General features: G+C 45.5%; 1 protein-coding gene across 2 annotated transcripts in view; it reads left to right on the top strand.

Annotated features, from left to right (window-relative positions):
- slc37a4a (solute carrier family 37 member 4a) overlaps positions 1–18581 on the top strand; it is a 53439-nt gene that overhangs the window by 26676 nt on the left and 8182 nt on the right. Inside the window, exons 4-8 of one of the 2 annotated variants that reach the window (XM_070894461.1) lie at positions 7376–7622; positions 11854–12012; positions 13380–13465; positions 16715–16828; positions 18234–18299. In XM_070894461.1, the coding sequence (XP_070750562.1) occupies positions 7376–7622; positions 11854–12012; positions 13380–13465; positions 16715–16828; positions 18234–18299 (672 nt within the window). The remainder of the gene's footprint in view (positions 1–7375; positions 7623–11853; positions 12013–13379; positions 13466–16714; positions 16829–18233; positions 18300–18581) is intronic. The other variant, XM_070894462.1, reaches the window with a different exon arrangement.

Below are 18581 nucleotides of genomic sequence, written 5' to 3'. Positions count from 1 at the left end.
TCAGATTTGACAACTCTTGCCCGCTTTGCAATGAGCAACTGAAGCCAGTGAGCAGCTGGCAAAAGGGCAGGGAGTGGAGTTGCTCACCAGCCCTCTGTTGGAGAATGCGAGGTGGCATCGTTTAGGGAGGACTTATTACCTTATTATCTCTGACGACGGGAATACTACCTGAGGCAGCACTACGGTAAACAACTCTGCACCTCACAAAGGGCTTTGTGAGTGTTTCGGACAGGAAAAGAGGACACTTGTGAAAGTCTGCCATCGTGGTTAGAACCAAGATGGTGAAGCCAACACCAGGGCCTCCTGTGGCACCCGTTTAAGTTGGTTGTTGGAAGATACCCCTTGACTCTGGCTGCATTGGTTTGAGTTTTGCTCCCACCTGTGTGAGCCAATAATGCACTTCCACCACATCTAGCCTGTGTGGCCTGATGTCAGAAAATATTCCAACCAGAATGACACAGATCTGAATGTAACAACAACATGTATTTATATAGTGACTTTAACGTAGCAAACCATCACAAGGCACTTCACAGGAGCGTTATGAGACAAAAAAAAGTTAACACAGAGCCGCACAAGTCGAAACTAACGCAGGTGACCAAAAGCTTGGCCAAAGAGGTAGGTTTTAAGGAGCAGCTTGAAGGAGGAAGCAGAGGTAGCGAGGAGGAGAGGTTTAGGGAGGGAGTTCCAGAGCTTGGGGCCGAGGCAACAGAAGGCACGGCCACCAATGGTTGATCAATTCTAATCAGGGATGCTCAAGAAAGCAGAATTAGAGTAACATTGTAGTCATCATCATAGGCAATCCCTCGAAATCGAGGAAGACTTCCACTCTAAAAGTGAGTTCTCGGGTGACTGAACAGTCCAATATGGGAATTACAGTCTCTGTCACAGGTGGGACAGATTGGAGGAAAGGGTGGGCGGGGAGTCTGGTTTGCTGCACCCTCCTTCCGCTGCCTGCGCTTGTTTTCTGCACGCTCTCGGTGACGAGACTCGAGGTGCTCAGCACCCGCCCGGATGCACTTCCTCCACTTAGGACGGTCTTTGGCCAGGGACTCTCAGGTGTCGGGGGATGTTGCGCTTTATCAAGGAGGCTTTGAGGGTGCCTTTGAAACATTTCCTCTGCCCACCTGGGGCTCGCTTGCCGTGTAGGTGTTCGGAGTAGGGCGCTTGCTTTGGGAGTCTTGTGTCCGGCATGCAGACAATGTGGTCCGCCCAACGGAACTGGTCGAGTGTGGTCAGTGCTTCGATGCTGGGGATGTTGGCCTGATCCAGAACATTGACGTTGGTGCGTCTGTCCTCCCAGTGGATTTGCAGGATCTCGCGGAGACATCGTTGGTGGTATTTCTCCAGCGATTTGAGATGTCTGCTGTATATGGTCCATGCCTCTGAGCCATACAGGAGGGCGGGTATCACTTGTTGTAACTGTGCTTTAGCAACAGGGAGAACTAGCTTGATTGTAGAAGTGCTTGGAAGGGACCTTGAAGAGGAGTAGAAAAATAATAATTCCTCGGTGTCTGGGGTAGGAGTCAGGGGAGATAATGGGACCTCTGGTGTGGCTGAAATTCCCAGGGTCTATAAGCCCGGATCCAGCTGGCTGGCTGTGTTGCAGAGATGACCGCCTGTAGAATTTAGTTCCACATGAGACCCAGAAATCACTGAAAAGCCCCCATGTGACACACTAGAAAATAATAGTTAGGCTGAAGTGAGTTGCAGCTCGCAACACAATCTCTGGCCTTGGATAACACTGAGCCTGTTTGCAATTTTTCCTTGTAGTTAATTATGTCACCAGGTCCCAGAATTCTGCAATAACAACAACAACTTGTATTTATATAGCGCCTTTCACGTCGAGAAATGTCCCAAGGCGCTTCACTGGAGTTTTATGAGATTAAAAACTTGACACCGAGCTGCTTAAGTAGAAATTAGTGCAGGTGACAAAAGTTTGGTCAAAGAGGTAGGTTTTAAGGAGAGGCTTTAAGGGGGGTAGAGAGGCGGAGAGGTTTCGACAGGGCGTGGCACTGCTATTCCCCATGTAGCTGATTTTAGGTGCCCAACATCGATTTGTCCCAAGCGTGACTCTGAATAACCTGTCCAGCACATTAATAATGTTTGTTGATGTGGCCACTTCATCTGTGAGGGCGGGAGGGAGGGAGGTCTGCTTACCAGCCGAGATACCCCTCCATGGAATAGCTGACCAATAAGCATCTTCTAGTGGCCTTTATCTCGAGTGTTACCATTTCAGGTTGCTGGTAGATATGTTTATGCTAGATTAGATTTGAGGACTGGATTTTGTTTTAAGTACTTCACGGTAAGCAGATCAGCTTGTCATTATCTAACCTGTGAGAATAATGTTAAGTAAATTGGATTCACGGGTAATCAAAAAAATTGGCTTCCCTGATGATGACTTTGAGTGAATACACTGTCGAGACTGATGCCTACAGACTAAATGTCCCAGATCCAGCCCTAGTCTGCACCAAGTTGGTTGATCTCAGTGGGCCTAGCAATCGAGGTTCTATAACTTGACCTCCACACCCCTTTTTTTTTGAAAACTCAAACCCTCGTCCTTTCCTTACTATGTCAGCTGTGGCTCAGTGGGTAGCACCCTCACCTCTGAGTCAGAAGATTGTGGGTTCAAGTCCCACTCCACAGACATGACACGCCAGTGCAGTGCTGAGGGAGGTGCCGTCCTTCGGTGGACGTAAAAGATCCCATGGCACTGTTTTGAAAAAGAGCAGGGGAGTTATCCCCGGTGTCCTGGCCAATATTTCTCCCTCAGCCAACATCACTAAAACAGATGATCTGGGCATTATCACTTTGCTGTTTGTGGGAGCTTGCTGTGCGCAAATTAGCTGTCGCTTTTCCTACATTACAACAGTGACTACATTTCAACAAAGTACTTCATTGGCTGTAAACTGCTTTGGGATCCGGTGGTTGTGAAAGGCGCTATATAAATACAAGTCTTTTTACACTAGTTTCCAGTAGGAGTCTCGATATAGTGAACAAGATCCTTGGCTGTTCCTTGCTCTTTAGCCCAGGGTCGCTGACCTAAATAAGTCATATTGCAATTTTCACTGCATCGAAATATTCAGCTGGGAAAAACTTTGTGAACTTTGGCCAGTTTCTTTCAATGTAGGAATTTGAAAATTGTAGCCTTTAATGTGTGCACCTGTGATTATGCTCACAAGGTTTATTGAGCTGTGAGTGGCTTACCTAGTCATCTGATGTTCACAAGACTCAATAAAACCCCAGTCAGTTGGGTTCAGGGATGAGGTATGCAGTTGTGAGCCCAGTGGATGAACTGGTAATGTGTAGTGTGATTGTTAAACCTTTGTTAATAAACCAATGTGCTGCTATGAATTCTTAAGCAAAGAACCCACAAAGCAAATACATTACACAGCCCAGAAGACACAACCTGCTTTCCCCCTAATTCTAACCATGTACTTCCTTTTGCAAAGACACATGTGCAGATTGCATTATTAATTTCCAAATCCTATTGAGCAATGACTGGGCATCGTACCAGTGTATCTATAACCCAAGCCGAGAATCCCTGTTTAATTTTGGCCCCTATGGCTGACTCTACAGTTCAGGCTAAAGTTCAGTTCATGACATTTGGTGCTGAGGTATATTTAGAGGCAGGCTGCGAGTTGCACATTCTGCGGCCATTGAGGGGATATTATCTTACTCCGTACAGTGTGAGCTGCATATTGCATCCGTCTGGTTTGTTTAACAATTGGTTTTGATTGGTGGCACTTGCCCCCATCCCAGTGACGCAAGCCAGCATCCTGAAGCCAAACTCCAACATCCGGCCAAAGGCACGGCACATCGCTAGCCAGTAGACTTGTGGGTTTGTTGTGTACCTTGTTTCTGGATCCGTGTCTCCTGCATGAATTGCTGCTTTTATATCAAGTGGATTAATGCCAGTTACATTTAAAATAAATAAATAAAATAAAAAAAATTTAAAATTGCTTCTCCAACTACCTCGGAATTAGTTGTTTTACCGGGAGGCTCTCCGAGCAGAGGTCCGTTGACTGGTTGTGTGCAGGTCTATGTGAGGGATTCCCCATTTGCTGTATTCACTGGCTAGACAAATACAGTGAAGCATTTCCCAACAGGAAAAAATGGAGAGTGCGCGATGCCAAATGACTAAATTGGGGCCACTTCTTTGGTCTAATCAGTTGGTAACTCAACATATGCCTCTTGGAACCATACTGGACTGGATAGCTCGAGAGCAGTGTATTTGGCCTCCCTTTGTGTCGGTCATTGTGGAAGTTTGGGACTGCTGAAAAGCCAACTGTAGCTCAAAGACTATCTTGAAGACTGTGGTCTGCTCAGACAGTACCAGTATTTATTGATGGTTCAGGCTAAAGCAGTAAATACCTTGGCCTATGATCACTCGTCACATGAAAGAATGTCCTTCATGAACAATTATGGAACTACCTTTGTTTAGTATATAGGTGACCTGGTAGTAAATGTCTAAACCGAAAACAACAGTCATTTTGCCATCTAGATGCTACAAAAGAAATGTTCCCTTGGTATTTACCATCTCATTATTCATTTCCATCTTACTCAAACCTTGGGGATACGGTAGCATAGTGGTTATGTTACTGGACTAGTAATCCAGAGGCCTGGACTAATGATTTGGAGACATGATTTCAAATCTCACCACGGCAGCTGGGGAATTTAAATTTAGTTCATTAAATAAATCTGGAATTAAAAAGCTAGCAACAGTAATGGTGACCATGAAACTTCTGGATTGTCAGGAAAACCCAACTGGTTCACTAATGTCCTTCAGCGAAGGAAATCTGCCGCCCTTACCTGGTCTGGCCTATATATGACTCCAGACCCACAGCAATGTCCTCCTGAAATGGCTCAGCAAGCCACTCGGTTGTACCAAACCTCTACAACAAAGTCAGCACTGTGGGAGTACCTTCACCACAAGGACTGCAGCGGTTTAAGAAGGCGGCTCACCACCACCTTCTCAAAGGCAATTCAGGATGGGCAATAAATGCTGGCCTTGCCAGCGACATCCACATCCCGTGAACAAATAAATAAAAATGTTTAAAAACTTCTTTCCCCAGTCTTGCACTTACAATCTACATATCTTCTTAAAAGCCAGTTTTGATGTTCCCCCACCTAACGCTTCATTTATCGGATCTCTCTTGCTCACAACCTTGGCGATGTTATATATATTAAATTGGGACCTGTTGCATGGAATATTTATTTAAAGGTGTGCGCTTTCAGTTTAATCCATTTTTTGGATAAATATCAGGCTCCATATTCCTGTTTTGCCTCATTATTCATCCTCTTCTGAAGGTACTGACTTATCCCGGAATATGCTGCCCAGTACCTTCTCTAAGAGCGATTCTTCGTATCTGAGCCTCGTGAAGACCACAAATGTTTGAGTTCATTAATTGAATTCTAGGGGCAGGTGCATTGGCCAGAGCAGCTTTGGATTATTGTATACAGTTTTAATAAGAACATAAGAACTAGGAGCAGGAGTAGGCCATACGACCTCTTGAGCCTGCTCTGCCATTCAGTAAGATAATGGCTGATCTTCGATATCATCTCTACATTCCCGTCCAATCCCCATATCGCTTGATTCCTCTAGAGTCCAAAAATCTATCAATCTCAACCTTGAATATACTCAACGACTGAGCATTCACAACCCTATGAGGTAGAGAATTTCAAAGATTTACAACCCTCTGAGTGAAGAAATTCCTCCTCATCTCAGTCTTAAATGGCTGGCCCCTTATCCTGAGTCTGTGCCCCCTAGTTCTAGACTCTCCAGCCCGGGGGAAACATCCTGTCAGCATCTACCCTGCCAATCCCCCTCAGAATCTTGTATGTTTCAATGAGATCACCTCTCATTCTTCTAAACTCCAGAGAGTATAGGCCCATTCTACTCAATCTCTCCTCATAGAACAACCCTTCCAGGAATCAATCTAGTGAACCTTCGTTGCACCACCTCGAAAGGCAAGTATATCCTTTATGGGTACGGAGACCAAAACTGTGTACAGTACTCCAGGTGTGATCTCACCAGAGCCCTGTACAATTGTAGCAAGACTTCCTTACTCTTGTGCTCTGACCCCCCCTTGCAATAAAGGCCAACATGTCATTTGCCTTCCTAATTGCTTGCTGTACCTGCATGCTAACTCTCTTTTTTGCGCTAGGACATCCAGATCTCTTTGAACACCAATATTTAATAGTTTCTCACCATTTCAAAACAATTCTGTTTTTCTAATCTTCCTACCAAAGCGAATAACCTCGCATACTTCATGAGAACCATACTTCAAAAGACTTATGCATACATTGAAGGGGATGCAGTGAGGATCAATCAAAAGGTCCCATGTGTGAAAGGGATTGGCAACAATAGCAGCTTGCATTTATATAGCGCCTTTAACATAGTGAAATGCCCCAAGGCGCTAGAACTCTACAATCAATGAGAAGGTGGTTAAGGGGAATCCCACTGAGGTATAGAAAGCATTAAATGGTATAAGTAAGTTAAACGTGGAGTCTTGCATCAAGATAAGTATAAACGGTTTCCTCACATTTGTCCTCATTATGTTGATTTTCATAGAATCACAGAAATTTACGGCCCAGCAGGAAGCCATTCGGCCGTCGTGTCTGTGCCAGCCGACAAAGAACTACCCAGCCTAATCCCACTTTCCAGCTCTTGGTCTGTAGCCCTGTAGGTTACGGAACTTCAAGTGCACATCCAAGTACTTTTTAAATGCGATGAGGGTTTCTGCCACCCTTTCAGGCAGTGAGTTCCAGACCCCCACCATCCTCTGGGTGAATAAAGTTCTTCTCAAATCCCCTCTAATCCTTCTACCAATTACTTTAAATCTATGCCCCCTGGTTATTGACCTCTTTACTGAGGGAAATGAGTCCTTCCTGTCCACTCTATCTAAGCCCCTCATAATTTTATACACCTCAATTAAATCTCCCCTCTGCCTCCTCTGTTCCAAAGAAAACAACCCCAGCCTATCCAATCTTTCCTCCATAAGCTTAAATTCTCCTGTCCTGGCAACAGCCTCGTAAATCTCCTCTACCCTCCCTAGTGCAATCACATTTTTCCTGTAATGTGGTGACCAGAACGGTACGGGAAAGATGAAGCTGCAGTATGATTTTGAGGAAGGGTAATTTTGTTCCGATTTGTCTTGTTCATCTTGAATTTGTTCTTCAAGGTGGCATTGGCTATCTGATGAGCATCTTGGACTGGGCTCAATTGTTTATTATTGGAACAGACTGGCGGGAAGGAAGGAAATGAGTTGAAACCTCAATCAGACCAAAACGGGAGAAAATAAAGTCTTGAGTTGAGTTCAGAACCTGTGTATAATGTGCACATTGTTCACTGTCTTTGCTTGTGTTTTCTCCGCAGTGGTTTGAACCATCCCAGTTTGGAACATGGTGGGCTGTTTTGTCGACCAGCATGAATTTGGCGGGCAGCCTGGGACCGCTCATCGCCACGACGATGGCCCTGAGCTACAGCTGGCGGGTAACCCTCTCCCTCTCGGGCTCCATCGCCATTGGCATGGCATTTCTCTGTCTCTTCTTTATAATCAATGAGCCCATGGACGTCGGACTGCCCAACGTCGAGCCAGGCCCGAAGAAGGGGAGCAGCAAAGGTACTGTGTTTGTCCAGTGCTGCTCAATCCTTGGATCATCCGGCCAATTTAACCACCAATTCTCCCCACTTCGCGAGGACAACCTCTGCTAACCTTTTCTCTCTCCCTGCAACTTTTATTCCTTCCTCCTCCCCTTATTTTCTCTCTCTCTCTTTTATCGACTCATCCCAAAGGCAATAAGTGAAACGGGATATCTTATAAAATTATTTTTTCACCCCTCCCCTCTCGAAGATGTCGCCTCTTGCTTGAAGTACAGCTCCATGGGCTGTCGGGTTGGCAGTCTTACAGCATCTTGCCCATGAGGTCCTTATTCATATACGAACTTAAACAGACGATTATTTGGCTGTTTAACAGGGCATCCCAGCAAAACCCAATCCTGCCCTCAGTTAATGTATATTTTAAGAACCGGAGTAGGCCATTCAGTCCCTCGAGTCTGTTCTGTCATTCATTTAGATCACGGCTGATCTGTATCTTAACTCCATTTACCTGCCTTGGTTCCATTTCTCTGAATACCGTTGCCCAACAAAAATCTTTCGATCTCTGTTTTTAAATTTTCAATTGACCCCCAGCTTTTTGGGGGAAGAGAGTTGGCAATTTCCACTACCCTTGGTGTGAAGAAGTGCTTCCTGACGTCATCCAACAGGAGTCACTGCACAGTGGTCAGAATCAAAACGCTGGCTGGCTTTCTTTCCCCCCCCCCCCCCCTCCCCCACCCCGCCCTGCTCCCAGCCCAAGGGTGTCGAGGCCAAATGTAACACTCCAACCGTTACATGTGCAAAAGGGCAGCCTGATTTTCCATTTTCAAATAAGTCCATCTCAAGCATGGAAACGATTGGATAACAGATTGTGTATGGAAGAGTATCGTGTTAGTGTGCAGTAAGACTACTAAGGAATCCAAATATTTGCCTAGAAAAAAAAAGTCCAGAAAAAACATCTCCCATGGCACTGCTGTCTTGTGGCTCAGAATCATTTTAGATGTGGTGGAGGGGATGACATTTTATATTAACTTAGCTGGAAAGGAATCCAAACTGATCTCCAAGCAAAGACCCCATCAATACCACAAATACCTGGCTCCTTCAGAAACCTGTACTAACGTCTTGTTGGCAAGTGGATAACTCGCCGACATGCTAGTTAAAGACATCTTGTCTGTTCCGGACATTTGTAAGAGTCACCTTCCCAAGATTTGGGTGCACACTGGTCCACTGGTTCAGGTACATATCGAAAGCTGTGAGGCATCTTTTCATCGGATTTGTATAGACATGGGCTTCAGACACTGGCCCACAGAAACCGACTCTTGTCATTGAGCTTCAAGTTCTGTGTTTTTTTTAATAATTGTCTGTTAACAAGTGACCGTTTTCATGTAAATTAAGGATATGGGCAAGAATTGGAAAGTGAAAACTTGTTTCATGCTCCTCATAATGGCAGTGATGTTAGCAGCCACCATGGAGAAGGCTACACCTTGCACTGACTGAATCTTCCACCTGAGGAATTTGAGCATTGTAAACAGTGGAGTCCCTCCCCCCCCTCCCCCCCCCCCTCCCCCCCCCTCCTGCTGCTTCTGATTGTCATCCAGCTAAAGGTGCTGGAAGGTTACTTGTAATAAGACCGAGCTTCACTGTGATGTGCCCATAGTGAATGGATAACCATCTGACATTCACCTTCTAGGCTCCTGAATGAAGACTGGTTATTGGGTGAGGCACTGGGACACCCAGCACCTGTTAAATGCTTGGCCAGCATATCGGGGAGGGGAGGAAATTGCAGACGGTTTTTCTTTAAGTAATAGCTGAGGACTGACCGATAGTGGCATCAATTTTGGGTCTTGCCTCGGCTCTTGATTAAGCTAAGTTCTTCTTTACAATTCCCATTGGTTAATTGATTGAAATGGTATGCTCTTATTGTGGGCTTAGCACGACAGGTCACTTCTAGAGGAAAGCATTGAAAGAGCAGAAGAGGACATGGTGGTCAAGTGATATAAACAGGCCTTTTGGGCTTTATAGTTGCGTCAGTTATGGGATAGTTACTCAGATGGCCTCTGCCCACCCACGTGCTGCCCAAATGGCCACTGAGGCCCCTGACGGTTCTTTCAGCGGGATGATCATGAAGAAGGTCCCTCGAAGGTCGGTGGGTGGCAAATGAGGGACTTACGCCGCCAATCTGGACAGCAGCGGGCTGGAGCTCCCAATCTCGGCGGCAAAGGCGCTTGCCGCCCAAGTGCCGCTGAGGTTGGAGTTGGGCCCACGGAGGGTCGAAGAGCTGGAAAGAAAAAGCTTCAACAAAAAAAACATCTGAAAACCTTCAGGGAACCCCATCCAGGTAAGTCCCTGTAAAGAAATAAATTACAAAAGGTTCACTCGCCTTTTTTTTCAGCATCTTCCTACTCACCGTCGGGCACGGACCAGCCTCCAGCCAGCGCTCCACCCCCGTTCTGCCGCCGACTCCCGCCCGCATCAATATCGCATCTCGGCGGCCGGGAGGTCAGTTGCGCGACTCGGCCGTCCGCTAATGTCAGCGGGTGCTTCCCGGCCGCTCTCCCCTCCCTCCCGCCCGCTCCAGGCCACGTCGAAAGTGGCACTGGGTGGTTTGACCAGAGGAATGTCAGCGGCAGTGGATGGTAAGGCCATCAATTTTGGCCCCAAGTGTTTGATTATTAGTGCCATTTATTAATGTTGATTTTGTTTAATCAAGGAACTGGGTAGGTCATTAGATTAACAAAGATACCATTTCATCTTTGATTCCAGCACAGACTATTGGGATGAAATTTTTCTCTTTCTGCTGGCTGGATGAGTCTTAATGGGTGTAGTTACACAGCAAAGCAGCTCACAGTAGGGCAAGAATTTGCAATAAATCTCATCCATAGAAGTTCCCTGTTGGTAATAAAGGATGAAGCTGAGAACTGTGTACATTGAGCAAGTGTGACTTTAGCTCCTTGAATAAGACTCCACAGTGCAGGTACATCGTGGGTGGCCTGCTTATATACTGTGCTCCCAAGGGATGCTGGGATCCCTTGGGACTCCAACAGGTGGGCCCTCTGGTGGTCAGGTGTCATGTAGGTAAAATACATAACACCTGTGATCCCCGATATGGGAATTGAAAATGCAGCAGTGTCTTTTGAGGTTTCGGGATTAAGCATATTTGGAACCTGGAAAGGGAGTTTTACTCCACATTTGGCCTGAGCTATAGACCAGAGTTAGGGTCAACCCTGATGCTGGGTGTCCACAGTGCAAGTATTCCACTTCGCAACACTAATGCCCCCCATCTTTAATGCCACAATAAATTCATACTAGTAAATTCCCATGGGGTTTTGAACAGTCAGTTGTTAAATATTTATTGTGTATATAAAGAAGGTGGCGATGGAGTTGGGAATGATACTTTCGAAAGATGCTCTACATGGCATCTAGTGGCGAGAGTCTCCGTCATCAGTCGATGTAGCAATATTGAATGTGAAATGTTGCAGCGATTTACGATGGTCAATGTTGATACAAAAGCATGACCAAAAAGCATGACAAAAAAAGTAAGGTTTAATAATCATTTAATAATATATATATAATTTTAGAAAGCTCTGGTTAGGCCACAACTAAAGTATTTCATCCAGTTCTGATCACCACACTTTTTAGGAAGGATGTGAAGGTCCTTGGACTGATTCCAGGGATGAGGGATTTTAGCTGCAAGGTTAGGTTGGAGAAGCTGGGGCTGTTCTCCTTGGAGCAAAGGAGGTTGAGGGGAGATTTGCTACAGGTGTACAAGATTATGACGGGTTTGGATAAGGTAGACAGAGAAAGGTTGTTCCCATTAGCTGATGGTACAAGGACTCGGGGTCACAGATTTAAGGTTTTGGGCAAGAGATACAAGGGGGGGATGTGAGGAAGAACTTTTTTACGCAGCGGGTGGTAATGACCTGGAACTCGCTGCCGACGAGGGTGGTGGAAAGCGGAGATGATCAATGATTTCAAAAGGAAATTGGATAGGTACTTGAGGGCTACGGGGATAGAGCGGGGGGAATGGGACTGACTGGATTTCTCTACAGAGAGCCGGCATGGACTTGATGGGCCGAATGGCGGCCTCCTGTGCCGTAATGACTATATATAGGTGTTGTCAATTGCAATGTCTGCAAACCAGAGCTAAGCTTGCATTACGTGTTGGAGTCTTGGCACATTCAGCCAATTAATATTTCCTTTTTGACGATCTGTAATCTATACCCTCTCTCTCCCCCCCGCCCCACCCTTTGACACAGGGTCTGTTGGAGATGTGAGCACGGTGAAAGAACTGCTGATGACCCCCTATCTGTGGGTCCTGAACGTCGGGTACCTGGTGGTGTTTGGAGTGAAGACCTGTTGCACTGACTGGGGGCAGCTCTTCCTCATTCAGGAGAAAGGACAATCTGCACTTCTCGGTAAGTGGCTAATAAATTGGGCAAATATCCTGAAAGGAACCAAATGTAAATCGGGTGTAAACAGTACAAGTCTTGCTTTCCTAGTTCTGGCAGTTGATCCAGAGACTGTTCACAGGAAAAGCATTTTTATAGCACCTTACTGCGCCTCGCAGAAATTTCTCGGAGCACTTACAAACAATGAATTCATTTGAAGTGTCGGGACTGTTATTGTGTAGGTATGTGTAGTAGCCATTTTGCACAGGGCATGATCCCATAAACCGCAGTGAGATGAAGCTCTTGTTTTGCTGGTGTTGTTCGAGGATGGAATATTGGTCAGGGAACTGGAAGAAATCCTGCTGTTCAAATAGTGCAGTGGAATCTTTTAACGTCCACCGCCCAAAACCGTAGATGTGTACTTTCAACAATGCAGCTTAGTACTGCACTGGAGTAGCGCCTCATATCAGCTTCAACTGCTGATATGGAGTTTGAACCCATAACCTTCTCTCTGAACTGAGGGTGCTGGTGACGTTTGACTATATGAAAGGAGCTATATAAATGCGAGTAGTTGTTGCTTGTAACAGACAGGCTGTCACACAAAAGCAGTTGTAAAGATTATATAAACCCTGCTGCCATTATTATTCTAGAATGAGTTATCTTTAATTCTTAATCAAATAGGTTTGATTCTTTGGTCTGGGCGGAGTTACTTGATCTCACTTGGTCTCAACAGCCTAAGGCTAGAGAGAGCAAAGCCCAGCTGGAATCTTGGCCAATTTGTATTTTGACCCTTTCCCCTAAGCCTGAGGCCAATTACAGCGTCCCGAATGGCCCCCTGCGCGTGAGATCAGCTCACACCATGCAAACCAGGTAGACAACCCTGGGCCTTAGGGATTTTTGTGCAGCTTTGCTGCAAAATGTTACATTTGCTGGCATTCTTGCATCTGAGTCAGAAGGTCGTGGGTTCAAGATCCACACCAGGGACTTGGCACAAAAATCCAGGTTGACACTCCAGTGCAGTGCTGAGCGAGTGCTGCACTGTCGGAGGTGCGTCTTTTGGATGAGACGTTAAACCACGACTCCGTCTGATCTCTCAGATGGACGTAAAAGATCCCATGGCACTATTTTGAAGATGACTAGGGGAGTTATCCCCGGTCTCCTGCAACCAATATTTATCCCTCAATCAAAGTCACTAAAAAGCAGGTTATCTGGTCATTTTCACATTGCTGTTTGCAAATTGGCTGCTGCATTTCCTACATTGCAACAGTGACTACACTTCAAAAAGTACTTCATTGGCTGTAAAAGTGCTTTGGGATATCTGGTGGTTATGAAAGGCGCTATATAAATGCAAGTCTTTTTAATATTTTTGTCTTTTTTTCTTTTGATGCTTGCAGGTAGCTCATTCATGAGTGCGTTGGAGGTTGGTGGTCTGCTGGGTAGTGTTGCTGCCGGATATCTGTCGGACAGAGCCGTTGCTCGGGTATGTGTTTACAGAACACCCCTCCCCCCCCCACCCCTTGCATTGCTTTTTGGCAGGGGGGTGGAGCGGTGATTAGATTGCATCCGACGTGTAAACTGTTCAGTTGTAATGTATTTACGAATGATCCTGTGCTGTTGCATTTTTCATCGCTTAGCTGGCTATTCCCACTAGATTTAAAGAAAGACTTGCATTTCTATAGCGCCTTTCAAGACCACCAGACATCCCAAAGCACTTTGCAGCCATTGAAGTACTTTTTATAGTCACTGTTGTAATGTAGAAAATGCAGCAGCCAAAATGTACACAGCAAGCTCCCACAAACAACAATGTGATAATGACCAGATAACCTGTCTTAGTAATGTTGATTGAGGTATAAGTATTGACCAGGACAACGGGGATAACTCCTCTGCTCTTCTTCGGAATAGGGCCATGGAATCTTTTACGTCCACTTGAGCGAGCAGACGGGGCCTCAGTTTAATGTCTCATCTGAAAGACGGCACCTCCGACAGTGCAGCACTCCTTCAGTACAGCACCGGAGTGGCAGCCTAGATTTTTGTACTCCAGTCTCTGGAGTGGGATAAAATGAGTGATAATATTAACGCATTGACAGTTTTTGTACTGGTAATGGTGGTTTAAGAATCTGCCCCTGAACTAGCAGTAGTGAGGTTATTGCTGGGGTGTTCTCAATAGGAGCCGTACCAGAATATCTTTGTATCTTTTTGGACAGTTTTAGATGGTGGAGTCATTCCCCAGCAGGTCCTCCATTTCCAGTTGTGTATACACCTATGAACAGCACACGGTCTAATGATGATCCTTGGGTAGGGAACAATGTTATTGCAAAGCTGCGCATGCGCGGCCAGTTGTCATTTTCAAAGTCCTGCGCAGGCTTCTCCATTGTAAATACTGCTCATGCGCAGAAATTTAAAGGGACCGTGCATTAAAGACACAAGTTATGCAGAACAAGGCGCAGCTCACAGGAAACATTGGCTGGGGAGAAACATATATTTGGGTACTGAACTGTAGCATTTATCCTGTGGGATGAAAACGGCGCTTTTGGGGAGAGGGGAGCTTTATAATTACTATTAATACAAATTCCTGACAATAGTTTGCTTGGATTTTCTGCCCAACAAGCTGCACGGGTGACCGAGGATAAGTCACCACTTCAAGGAGAGGAGAGAAAATGAACGAATGACTTGGGACCTGGTAATATAAAACATCAACAACAAAATCCAGTTTCGTCTGGCCTTTAAAAATTCAATCATGAAAGCTTTCATTTTGGTTTCTATAAAATTCCACAACTTAAATTCACTTAACCGCCTTGCCCTCATAGTGCATTGTGATATTGTGCATTGGTCTGCACTGTGCATTTCACAGCAAGATGCCTTGTTTAAAATGACTGCACCTTGGGGACTGGGTGGCAGACCCGAGACTAGGGTTCCGAGTGAGCCCAGAATACTGAGAGGAACAATTACTCTCTCTCGACAGTTCTGGTCATAAAAACATAGAAATTAGATGCAGGAGTAGGCCCTTCGAGCCTGAACCACCATTCAATAAGATCATGGCTGATCATTCCCTCGGTACCTCTTTCCTGCTTTCTCTCCATACCCCTTGATCCCTTTAGCCGTAAGGGCCATATCTAACTCCCTTTTGAATATATCCAATGAACTGGCCTCAACAACTTTCTGCGGTAGAGAATTCCACAGGTTAACAACTCTGTTGAAGAAGTTTCTCCTCATCATCTCAGTCCTAAATGGCTTACCCCTTATCCTTAGTCTGTGACTCCTAGTTCTGGACTTCCCCAGTATCGGGAACATTCTTCCTGCATCTAACCTGTCCAATCCCGTCAGAATTTTATATGTTTCTATGAGATCCCCCCTCATTCTTCTAAACTCCAGTGAATACAAGCCCAGTCGATCCAGTCTCTCCTCATATGTCAGTGCTGCCATCCTGGTCATCACATTACAGGAAGGATGTGATTGCACAAGAGAGGGTACAGAGGAGAGTTACGAGGATGTGGCCAGGACTGGAGAATTTTAGATATGAGGATAGGCTGGGGTTGTTTTCTTTGCAACAGAGGAGGCTGAGGGGAGATTTAATTGAGGTGTATAAAATTATGAGTGGATAGGAAGGACCTGTTTCTCTTAGCAGAGGGGTCAATAACCAGAGGAATAGATTTAAAGTAATTGGTAGGAGGTTGAGATGGGAGTTGAGGATAAACGTTTTCACCCAGAGGATGGTGGGGGTCTGGAACTCACTGCCTGAAAGGGTGGTAGAGGCAGAAACCATCATAGTATTTAAAAATTACTTGGATATGCACTTGAAATGCTGTAACCTACAGGGCTACGTTCCAAGAGCTGGAAAGTGAAATTAGGCTGGATAGCTCTTGATCGGCCTGCCCGGACACGATGGGCCGAATGGCCGCCTTCTGTGCCGTGATTTTCTATATTTCTATAAATGATGCCAGTCGTGATTGGCATATGTCCTTCACATAAGACTGCCCTAAACCCATCAGTACTAAGCCCTCCGGCAGAAGAACCTACAGAGCAGCTGGTATGGAAACTGGTGTAGATTAGGTTAAAGGTGCATTGTTGTGATGTCGTAGGGTGAGCTTTACTCTTTTGACCATAAGTGCTTCACACAAGAGTGGTTGCTGCTGCTATGGAACCACAAGTGATTAAATGTTCCATATCGGTGTCAGCTGTGGTAGCACACTCGCCTCTGAGTCAGAAGGTTCAAGTCCCACTCCATTGACCTGAGCGCACAAATCTAGGCTGACACTCCAGTGCCGTACTGTCGGAGGTGCAGTCTTTTGGACAAGACGTTAAACCGAGGTTCTGTCTGCTCTCTCGGGTGGATATAAAAGATCCCATGGCACTATTTTGAAGAAGAGCAGGGGAGTTATCTCCGGTGTCCTGGCCAATATTTATCCCTCAACCAACATCACTTAATCATATTATCTGGTCATTATCACATTGCTGTTTGTGGGACCTTGCTGTGCGCAAATTGGCTGCCGCATTTCCCCCATTGCAACAGTGACTACACTCCAAAAGTACTTCATTGGCTGTAAAGCGCTTTGAGATGTCCGGTGGTCGTGAAAGGCGCTATATAAATGCAAGTCTTTATTTCTTTATCTCGAGCTGTTTTATTAAATCTATTTTTTGTGTTTTTCAAAGGATGTCATCCCTTACTTTCATAAGCTAGCAAAATACATTTTTAAACGGTAAACCTGTCCCTTCTGTGAATCTCTTCCAGCATGGTCTTCGAAGTCATGGGAACCCACGACATGCGCTTTTGCTCTCCATGATGGCAGGAATGGCCATATCGATGTACCTCTTTAGAGTCACGGTAACTACAGAGTCTGCCAAGGTAACAATAACAAAGCAGCTTTTTGTTCATGTTCCCATTTCTGCCGAATATAAATTAAAGTAATAATGGTTTGTCCCCAGTGTTGTAGATGTCTGAGGTCTCTCGGACCCTCTGGTGCAACAGACCATGGTGTGCTGGTCTGTTGAACTGACAGGAAACACCTGGTGTTGTGGTGATTTCTGTGCTTGCGTATTGTAGGCTGCTCCCCTGAAATATTGACATACTGCTGCTGGAGATTTCACCTTGGGACTGGAACATAGGCTGCATATCACCCAGCAGCTCAGGCTCCATAGCAGCAGCAGCAACCACTCTTGGGTGAAGCACTGTAAGGGACAAAGGAGCAAAGCTCACCCTATGATAGCACAACAATGCACCTTTAACCTAATCTCCACTAGTTTCCATACCAGCTGCCCTGAAGGTCCTTCTGTCGAAGGATTTAGTACCAATGGGTTTAGGGTAGTCTTATGTGAAGGACATATGCCTATCACGACTGGCATCACTATCACTCCGTGATCTTGATGGGCCTGTTAAACTATTCTATCTCCTCTGTCTGGCCAGTCAATGCCTCTTGCGTGCATGCATTCATCCATTTGGGGTTCCTCTGCTGAACCCACCAACAGGGGCAAGTAATTCTGAGATGGTGATGGGCAGCCCTCCAATTCGAACTTTTAACCCTTGAGTTTAATTGAATTTGTCTCCGACTTCTGTAGATTCTGATTCTGCATGTTTTCAGCATTTAGATTGTAGACTTTGAGAGGAGAGGAAGCAGTCAGTGTTCCCTCTTATGATTGACATCTAGTGAACTTTGCTTGCATATTAAGAACATAAGAAATAGGAGCAGGAGTCGACCACACAGCCCCTCGAGCCTGCTCCGCCATATAATACGATCATGGCTGATCCGATCATGGACTCGGGTCCACTTCCCTGCCCGCTCCCAATAACTCCTTATCGGTTAAGAAACTGTCCATCTCGGTCTTACATTTATTCAATGTCCCAGCTTCCACAGCCCTCTGAGGCAGTGAATTCCATAGATTTACAATGCTCAGAGAAGAAATTCCTCCTCATCTCAGTTTTAAATGGGCGGCCCCTTATTCTAAGATTATGCCCCCTAGTTCTAGTCTCCCCCATCAATGGAAACATCCTCTCTGCATCCACATGTATTACATGTAGTCACTGAACCACTGCTCCTGGATAATCAGCATTCACCTTCCAAACTCATACATTAAAGATGTTCACTTGGGTGCGGTACCAGAGGGCAATTTGCACCTGTGGAAACTAAACTACCCAGTGAAGAAAATTGTAGGGCGAGGGAATCACGAAAACTAAATCACATTAGAATTTCTTGTGAAAAGTTCTCGTACTCTTCATTGCCTGTCTGTGATGTTCTTCCTCTTTCTTTCCTCAGGAGACTGAGTTCTGGACATTAATCTTCTCGCCTCTGACTCAAATCACCAACTTAACTGAAGACGAGGTCTCTCTCGCTCTCTTGCGATCGCTTGCTCCCCCTGCCTTGCCTGCCCTTTTCTCTGCATCCATTTCTAAACTCTTGTAGCATTCCTCTCTCAATATTTGCACCAACATTTCCCCAAAAAGCTGATTTATATTTTTCTACCTTTTTATACAAAGCTTGCAATGAATAATTGCATGTCCACTGCAGTGAGTTGTGGTTCTGTACATTTCTGAAAACTTGTTCTAAAATGCTAAGGATGAGAAATATATAGAATTTCTTTCAAGAGTTGATACAACTTGCAAA

This window comes from Pristiophorus japonicus, chromosome 11 (genome assembly GCF_044704955.1).
Source record: "Pristiophorus japonicus isolate sPriJap1 chromosome 11, sPriJap1.hap1, whole genome shotgun sequence".
NCBI classification, from domain to species: Eukaryota; Metazoa; Chordata; class Chondrichthyes; family Pristiophoridae; genus Pristiophorus; species Pristiophorus japonicus.
The sequence above is the reverse complement of the archived record's forward strand: the minus strand, read 5'-3'. Positions and strand labels throughout refer to the sequence as shown.